At 48.1% G+C, this 9,495-nt stretch overlaps 1 protein-coding gene across 1 annotated transcript in view; it reads right to left on the minus strand.

Annotated features, from left to right (window-relative positions):
* The window catches only part of rictora (RPTOR independent companion of MTOR, complex 2 a), a 271,841-nt gene extending 262,967 nt beyond the window's left edge, over positions 1 to 8,874 (minus strand). Inside the window, exons 1-2 of the mRNA XM_080189548.1 lie at positions 8,794 to 8,874; positions 8,523 to 8,570 (exon numbers count right to left, since the gene is read on the minus strand). Of these exons, the coding sequence (XP_080045674.1) occupies positions 8,523 to 8,570; positions 8,794 to 8,842 (97 nt within the window). The 5' untranslated portion in view covers positions 8,843 to 8,874. The remainder of the gene's footprint in view (positions 1 to 8,522; positions 8,571 to 8,793) is intronic.
* Between the last annotated feature and the right edge of the window lie 621 nt (positions 8,875 to 9,495).

Genomic DNA, 9,495 nt, shown 5'->3' on the forward strand with positions numbered 1-9,495 from the left:
GTGGAGGCTGCCTCGCTAAATATTTTTAAGACGTGGGTTGATGCGTTTTTGATAAGAGAGGGGATTAAGGGTTTATGGGGAGAGGGCGGGAATGTGGAACTGAGCCACGACAGATCAGCCATGATCTTACTGAATGGCGGGGCAGGCTCGAAGGGCTAGATGGCCTACTCCTGCTCCTATTTCTTATGTTCTTATGTTTCTCTTCCTTTTCACCTCAAATCTCTGACTTCTAGTTTTAGACTCCCTATCTTGGATAAAATGTTGACTATCTACCTTAGCTATGCCCATTATTTTATAGATCTCTATAACATCATCCCGAAGCCTCCTACAGTTTAAGGAAAAAAAGTTCCATTCTGCTTTGATTTATTATTATCACATGTATTAGCATGTAGTGAAAAGTATTGTTTCTTATGTGTTATACAGACAAAACATACCATTCATAGAGAAGGAAACGAGAGAGTGCAAAATGTAGTCATAGCTAGAGTGTAGAAAAGGATCAACTTAATGCAAGGTAAATCCATTCAAAAGACTGACAGCAGCAGAGAAGAATCTGTTCTTGAGTCGGTTGGTACCTAACCTCAGACTTTTGTACCTTTTCCCCAAAGGAAGAAAGTGGAAGAGAGAATGTCCTGGGTGCATGGGATCCTTAATTATGCTGGCTGTTTTGCCAAGTTGTGGCAAGTGTACACAAAGTCAATGGATGGGAAGCTGGTTTGCGTAATGGATTGGGTTACATTCATAATCTTTTGTAGTTCCTCGCGGTCTTGGGCAGAGCAAGAGCCATACCAAGCTGTGATACAAGAAAGAATGCTTTCTATGGTGCATCTGTAAATGTTGGAGAGTAGTAACTGACATGCCAAGTTTTCTTAGTCTTCTGAGAAAGTAGAGGAGTGGGCTAAAAACTTGACCTTTTCTATTTCTTCCCTGTTGACGTAGACAGGGGCATGTTCTCCTTTACACTTCCTGAAGTCGATAACAATCTATTTCATTTTGTTGACATTGAGGGAAAGATTATTGTTGCCGCACCAGTTCACCAGATTCTTTATCTCATTCGTGTGCTATGTTTGAGATCCGACCTACTACAGTGGTATCGTCAGCAAACTTGAAATCGAATTGGAGGGAAATTTGGCATCACAGTCAGATTTGTAGGGAGTATAAATGGGGGCTGAGAACACAGCCTTGTGGAGCACCGGTGTTGAGGACGATCATGGAGATGTTGTCCAGTCTCCTCTCATACCTCAAAACCATCAAGTCCCAGTGGCATCGAAGTAAATCTTTTCTGCACTCTCTAGTTTAATAATATCCTTTCTATAATAGGATGATCAGAATTGTACACAGTATTCCAAGTGTGGCCTTACCTATGTCTTGTACAACTTCAACAAGGTGTCCTGTATCCAATGTTCTGACTAATGAAACCAAGTATGCCTTCTTCATTATCCTGTCCAACTGTGACTCCACTTTCAAGCAGCTATGAACCTGTACCCCCTAGATTTTTGTTCTATAACTCTGCCCAACCATTAACTTAGTAAGTCAATCTACCAAAATGCACCACCTTGCATTTATCCAAGTTAAATTCCACCTGTTATTCATCAGCCCACTGGCCCAATTGATCAAGATCCCATTGCAATCCCAGTGGATTGCACATAAATAAGAACATAAGAAATAGGAGCAGGAGTAGGCCATCTAGCCCTTCGAGCCTGCCCCGCCATTCAATAAGATCATGGCTGATCTGTCGTGGCTCAGTTCCACTTTCCCGCCCTCTCCCCATAACCCTTAATCCCCTCTCTTATCAAAAACCCATCAACCTGCTTCTTGAAAATATTTAGCGAGGCAGCCTCCACCACTTCAACGGGTAGAGAATTCCAGAGATTCACCACCCTTTGAGTGAAGAAGTTCCTCCTCAACTCCGTTCTAAAACACCCCCCCTTTATCTTGAGGCTGTGCCCCCTAGTCCTACTGTCTTTTCTGAGCGGGGAGAGTCTCTCCACCTCTATCCTATCCATCCCATTCATCATCTTATACGTCTCAATGAGATCTCCCCTCATTCTTCTAAACTCCAACGAGTACAAGCCTAGTTTATTCAGCCTCTCCTCATAGCTCAACCCCCTCAACTCCGGTATCAGCCTAGTAAACCTCTTCTGCACTCCCTCCAAGGCCAAAATATCTTTGCGCAGGTGCGGCGCCCAAAACTGCACACAGTACTCCAGCTGCGGCCTCACCAATGCCCTATACAGCTGCAGCAAGACCTCCCTACTTTTATATTCAATCCCCCTCGCTATGAAGGCCAGCATCCCATTTGCCTTCCTGACCACCTGCTGCACCTGCAAGCTGGGTTTTTGCGACTCATGCACAAGGACCCCGAGGTCCCTCCGCACCATCGCCTGCTGCAGTTTTTCGCCCCGTAAGTAATAGTCCTTCCTACCATTCTTCCTACCAAAGTGGACCACCTCACACTTGCCAACATTAAGTTCCATTTGCCATTTCCTGGCCCATTCGCCCAGCCTATCTAGATCCTTCTGCAGACTCTCCACACCCTCCGCACAATTTGCCGTTCCCCCAATCTTGGTGTCATCCGCAAATTTTGACACCCTACACTCGGTTCCCTCCTCCAGATCATCTATATAAATGGTAAAAAGCTGAGGCCCCAGCACCGACCCCTGGGGCACTCCACTAGTCACCATCCGCCAATCCGAATAGCACCCGTTGACCCCCACTCTCTGCCTCCTATTTGACAACCAATCCTCTATCCACGCTAACACCCTACCCCCAACTCCAAGTCCCCTGACCTTCTGCAATAACCTCTTATGAGGTACTTTGTCAAACGCCTTCTGAAAATCTAGAAAGACCACATCCACCGGCTCTCCTCTATCCACCGCCCTAGACACATCCTCATAGAACTCCAGTAAATTTGTCAGACACGACTTCCCTTTAATGAAACCGTGCTGCGTCTGCTCTATCAAGCAATTCCCTTCAAGATGCCTCGCAACTTCCTCCTTAATGACAGATTCTAACATTTTACCTACCACAGACGTTAAACTAACCGGCCTATAATTCCCTGCCTTTTGCCTGGCACCCTTCTTAAACAACGGCGTAACATTAGCCGTTTTCCAATCCTCCGGCACTTCCCCGGAATCCAGCGACGTCTGGAAAATAACCACCAATGCATCCACTATAACCTCCGCCATTTCTTTCAGAACCCTCGGATGCATTCCATCCAGTCCTGGGGACTTGTCCACAATCAGCCCCTCCAGTCTGTCGAGCACCGCCTCTCTAGTAACAGTAATGTCATTAAGACCCTCCAGTCCTACCACCCGGCAAATTATTCACGTCCTCCTCCGTGAAGACAGGAACAAAAAAGTTATTCAATACCTTAGCCATATCCCCATCCCCTACCACTAGGTCCCCCTTCTCATCCTCTAAGGGACCAACGTTCACCCTAGCCAGCCTCTTCCTTTTTATATATTTATAAAAACTCTTGCTATCCTTTTTTATATTAAGCACTAGCCCAGCTTCATAGTTTCTCCTACCCTCCTTTATCAGCTTCTTTGTCAATCTTTGTTGACATTTAAACCTCTCCCAATCCTCTTCTCGCCCACTACTCTTAGCTACTCTAAATTCCTCCGCTTTTAATTTAACACTTTCCTTCACCTCCTTCGTTATCCACGGCTTATTACCTCTCCTCCTACTGTCATTTTTGACCATCGGAATAAATTTCTGCTGAGCACCAAGAAAGATCTCCTTAAAGATCCTCCACTGCTCCTCAGCAGACCCTCCCTCCAATGCACTCCCCCAGTCCACATTCGCCAATTCTTCTCTCATCCTACCGTACTCCCCTCTATTCAAACAAAGTACGCGTGTCCGGGAACCCACTTTCTCCTCCTCCATCTGCACCAGAAACTCCACCATACAATGATCACTCTCTCCAAGAGGATCCTTCACCGCAAGGTCCCTAATTCTACCTGCCTCATTACAGAGCACCAGATCCAAGATAGCTCGCTCCCTCGTCGGCTCCAACACACACTGTTCAAGGAAATTATCCCGGCAGCATTCCAAGAACTCCTCCTCGAGCCCACCGTGTCCAACATGGGTTGACCAATCAACATGCAGATTGAAATCCCCCATAACTACGGCCGTCCCATTCCTGCAAGCCGCACTTATTTGCGCGTTAACAGCCCGCCCCACCTCCAGATCATTATTCGGGGGCCTATAGACGACACCCACCAGCGTCTTCCTCCCTTTGCTGTTCCTAATCTCCACCCACAACGATTCCACGTTCTGCTCCTTGGCTCCAATACTGATGAGAAAACTCATTTGTGGTCTCACCCATCTCTTGTGGATCTGCACAAAGATTACCTTGTTTGCTCTTAAGAGACCCTACTCTCTCCCTAGTTACTCTTTTGCTTTTTAATGTATTTGTGGAAACTCTTTGGATTCTCCTTTGCCTTTTCTGCAAAAGCAAGCTGATAAGCAGTTTTATCAGATGGAAACAAGAGGGCCAGTGCTTTACGTGGTCCAGCAGTTTCTTGAGGGGCTAGATGGCCTACTCCTGCTCCTATTTCTTATTTCTTATAAAACAAGAAACTGCCTTTGCACTTCAGATGCTGTTTCACCTGATGCTGAAATCAGTATATGGCATGAGAACTATTGGAAGACGACTTTTTCGTTATTCTCCTGCTGCAGAGGTAGTACAGTAGTAAACAAAAACTATGTTCTTCAGCATTTCCAAAATACTTGCTTCTGCCTTATTTTAAAACTAGCACCGTGTTATAAACATGGTTTAACAGTTAAGAGACTGCAGAAAATAGCAATGGAGAAATGTCTAAATGACAGTGATCTGGAGCCCGTTTCCTCAACTTTCGTTTATATGTGACTATAGATACGAACAATGAGCAGTCGGACGATGGGGTTATTGCAAAATGGGTGACATTCAGTCAGACCTGCTAGCAGTTCGTAAACGGTCATAAACATAGCAATCCTGTTATGCGGTAAGAAGGAACTGAGTAGCGGCTGTTACTTGCAACCTAGGAAGCATCAAAAATAACATCTGAGCCGGAAAATGACAGACCGCAACGAACTGACCATCCTCATGACCAAAAAAGGGTAGAGGGACTGGGTTCCCCGCTTTTGATTCAAGGCCGACAGTCAGAGTAGGGAGCCCCGGCCTCGCGTCCCTGGCACAGCCCAGATAAATCAACTGAGAAGCGGGGCCGCTGGAACTGAAGCCGGTCCCTCCCCTCAGGACGTGGCCGCTTAAAAAAAACATCCACCCATCATCCTCCTCTCTCCACCCATAGAGAAAAAGGCAATAAACTTTATTAAGACAAGTATGGAAACTGCATCCACTTCCCTCAAAACTGAAAGTACATTTCACATAAAAATAAACAAATCGCTGAAAGCTACATAAGCAGGCTGGCAGGTACGGGGGTGGCTCCGGGAAACAAGAGATGGAGCAAAATTAAAGGAAGCACTGGTGACTGGTTGTAGGAGCAGGGTCCATATAGACACTTAATACGAGAGGCCAAAGGTTCCACCTTAGAACAAATAAACAGAACAGGCTCCAGTATAGAGGCAGAGTATGTAGCCACTGCCACCGGGAGACCCACCCTGCAACATCCCACTGCCACCGGGAGACCCACCCTGCAACATCCCACTGCCACCGGGAGACCCACCCTACAGGTATCTCTTTGGCAATGGAAGTTCCACAAATTTTTTTCTTGGCTAGCATGGGCTTTCATTAGACAGCATGTCACACTGACATCATAGCAGATCTGAAACAAAGTCTATTGGCAAAGTAGTACCATGAGAAGATTAATTGACAAGTAGACAGAGGATGATTTGAGTGCAGGTGATTTAGAAAATTTCGTCCAGTTTGAAATAACCATTAATGGGAAATAAAAAATGATTTTGGTACACAGAGGGTCTCGCTCAGTTTGCATAGAATGGGGTAACTGTGAAGGATAGGATGGCTCTAGCTCTGAATGGCTATTAAAACAGGTCTTAGGGTACACTGGATGGAAGGGACCACACACGAGATGTGACAACACAGTGAAGGGGATATAAGGGTATTAGAGAATCTAGAGCATGGTGCTGCATCTCAGAATAATGGGCTGCATGTTTAGAACTAGAAATTTCTTCATTCAGAGGGTTGAGATTCTTTGGTGTTTTCCACCCAAAAAGCTGTGGATGCTCAGTCGATGAGTATGCTCAAGACTGAAATGGAGATTCTTGTGCGCAAAGGTGAAATCAAAATTGATCAGGTTTGTTTTTTAAGAATAGCAGCACAGGCTCAAAGAACCAACTTCTGCTCCTATTTCTGATATTCTTACATAACACTACAAAAAAAAAAGAGGGTCGCGAAGAGAAGACCAGTGGAGCAATGATAGCCCTTGCCCGAAATGCTGCTGCAGATGGTAACAATTGAGGAGCAGAGCAGTGGCTCTCGATCAGTGGCACAAAACGGTCAAAATACCCGCTTAAGACTGAAAAGAGCAGAAATTGCTTCAAAGAGTTGTGAATCTTTGGAATTCACTACTCCAGAGGGTTGTAGATGTTTTATTGTTGAATACATTTAAGGCTGGGATGGACTGAACTTTGCTCTGAGGAAATAAGCGAATGGGACCAGAACGCACTGCACAGTAGTTCCTTTTGCAGAGAGATGAGAACTAGGGCACACGATCTAGCCTTCTACTGTCCGGAAAAAGGAGTCTGAAAACACGTGCCAACCGACTCAAGAACAGCTTCTTCCCTGCTGTCATCAGACTTTTGAATGGATCTGTCATGTATTAAGCTGATCTTTCTCTTTACCCTACTGTAACTGCAACAGTATATTTTGCCCCCTCTCCTCTCCTATATCCTTTGAATGGAGTGCTGTCTGTATAGTGTGCAAGTAGTAATAAGATGGTGATTAGAACATTTTTCTCAGGGTTGTTAATGACTAGAATGCCTTTCCCCACAGACCAGTGGAGACATTGAATACACTCAAAACCGAGTTAGGCAGATTCTTGATCAACAATGGAGTCAAAGGGTAAAGGGGCAAAAAGGAAAGTGAATTTAAGACCAGTCAGATGATCCATGATTATTTTGAAAGGCAAAGCAGGCTCAAGGGTACAAATGGCCTACTATTGTTTCTATGGAGTTGAATCCAAACATCAGCTACAATTTAATTATAGAGTTACGCCATAGAGGTTTACAACATGGAAAAAGGCCCTTTGGCCCAACTTGTCCATGCAGCCCCTTTTTTTAACCACTCAGCTAGTCTCAATTGTCTAGGGTGTTTGGCCCATATCCCTCTATACCCATCTTACCAGCGTAACTGTCTTATTGAATTGCAAAGCAGAGTTGAAAGGTCATATGTCCAAATGTGCTACTATTTCTAGTGTTCTTGAACTCTCAATCTCAAACCACTCCTCCATCCGATCTCCCCTGATGCTGGCTGTCTCTCCCCAGTCCTGTTGCCCATCACCATGTTCCCACCCTTCCATGGTATCCCCTCCACCCAGAAATGGGAGTCCATGGTATACTCCCCCCTGAACAGGAATCCATGGCATACGGCCCCCAAATGGGAATCCAAGGTATACCCCTCTCAATGAGAGTCTATGGTATATGCCTCCCCTTCGGAATGGGAGTCCATGGTATACACTCCCACCATCCCCCGCAGAGTAGGAGTCCATGGTATAAACCCCCACCGACCCCCGCAGAATGGGAGTCCATGGTATAAACTCCCACCGCCCCCCAAAGAACGGGAGTCCATGGTACAAACCCCATCACCCTCCCCCAAAGAATGAGAGTCCATGGTATAAACCCCCACCAACCCCCGCAGAATGGGAGTCCATGGTATAAACTCCCGCCGCCCCCCAAAGAACAGGAGTCCATGGTGTAAACCCCATTAGCCCCCACAGAATGGGAGTCCATGGTATACTCTCCCCCCCCCACCGGCCGAATGGGAATCCATGGTATACTCCACCTCCCCCCCCCCCGGAATGGGAATCCATGGTACATTCCCTTCCACTCCCCCCAAGAATGGGAGTCCATGGTATACTCCCTTCCACTCCCCCACCGCCCCCCCAAGAATGGGAGTCCATGGTATACTTCCCCCACCCTCCAGAATGGGAATCCATGGTATGCTCTCTCCGTCGTCCCCCCCCCCCCCCGCGGAATGGGAGTTCATGGTATACTCCCCCCCTCCCCCGCTTCAGGGACGGGAATCCATAGTATCTTCCCCTGGAGCTCGCGGCTCGGGAGCCGTTGGTGTTTGAAAAGCAAGCGCGCGGCGCCCTCCCTCCCGCAGAGTAGTGAAGAGCGAGATCGGGGAAGGGGGGGGGGGCGAGACTGCCCTCCTCTTGCTGCCCACGCCCCCCACCACCGAACTCCTCTCCAAACAACTCCAAACTTTATACCTTCCTTTTCTCACACTCCGCCCGGGCGATATGACTTTGCCCCGGGATTAATGACTGCACCCTCCCGGCCCGGCAGCTAGCTTCAGCCCCCCCGCTCCCCTCCCCTCCCCTCCGCCTGCCTCTTACCTCGGGACAGATCGAGCGGCACGTTCTCCTCCCCGCTGTCATTCCGCCCTGCGTGAATGTGTCCACATAGAGAGAGACAGAGAGAGAGAAAACAACACGGTCAGTCAGTGCGGGTAAGCCACATACATCTCATTATTTCCATAAACAAACAACAGATTTGCGGGGAAAGATCGGAGCGCCGCTGTTGTTGTTGCGGAGGGGGGGGGTGATTTAGCTTCGCTTATGTTCAGCGCGGGTTGTTTTTGTCAATTTTGAGGGGTGTTATCATCACCTCGGATGCGGAGGCTCCTCACGGAGCGGCCGCGGCTGCTGACCGCCATGTTCACGGACTCTCGCCTCTCTGGCTGCCCGCGATCCCGGCCCGGGAGGGGGGGGGGAAGAGAGCAGCGGCGCACGCAGCACCGGAACCGCCGCCTGCTCTCGCGAGTGGGGGTGCGGCCTGGGCTGACGGGCGCAATGGGAGGCGGCGGGGCCAGACGGGCACGTGGGAGGGGGCGGAGCCAGCAGGGGCGGGGCCAAACTGGCACATGTGGGAGGGAGGTGGGGCCAGCCGGAGGGCACCGGCCAACTGACTGCCCGCTTGCAGAAACCTGACGAAGCACCCGTGCTCCGAAAGCTAGTGTTGTTTGCGACCAAATAAACCTGCTGGATTTCAACCTGGTATTGTGAGAGTTCTTACTACTGTTGTACAAACACAGAGAGGCCACACTGCTCTGGTGGTGCAGTGCCTTATTGACTGTCTATACTTTCCACTGCCTACGCAAAGCAGCCAGCGTAATTAAGAACCCACGCACCCCGTACGTTCTCTCTTCCACCTTCTTCCGTTGGGAAAAAGATACAACAGTGTGAGGTCATGTGGCAACCAACTCAAGAACAGCTTCTTCCCTGCTGCTGTCAGACTTTTGAATGGCCCTACTCTGCATTAAGCTGATCTTTCTCCACACCCTAGCTCTGACTGTAACACTACATTCTG

Source organism: Carcharhinus amblyrhynchos, chromosome 5 (assembly GCF_965287045.1).
Source record: "Carcharhinus amblyrhynchos chromosome 5, sCarAmb.v2.hapA, whole genome shotgun sequence".
Lineage (NCBI taxonomy): Eukaryota > Metazoa > Chordata > Chondrichthyes > Carcharhiniformes > Carcharhinidae > Carcharhinus > Carcharhinus amblyrhynchos.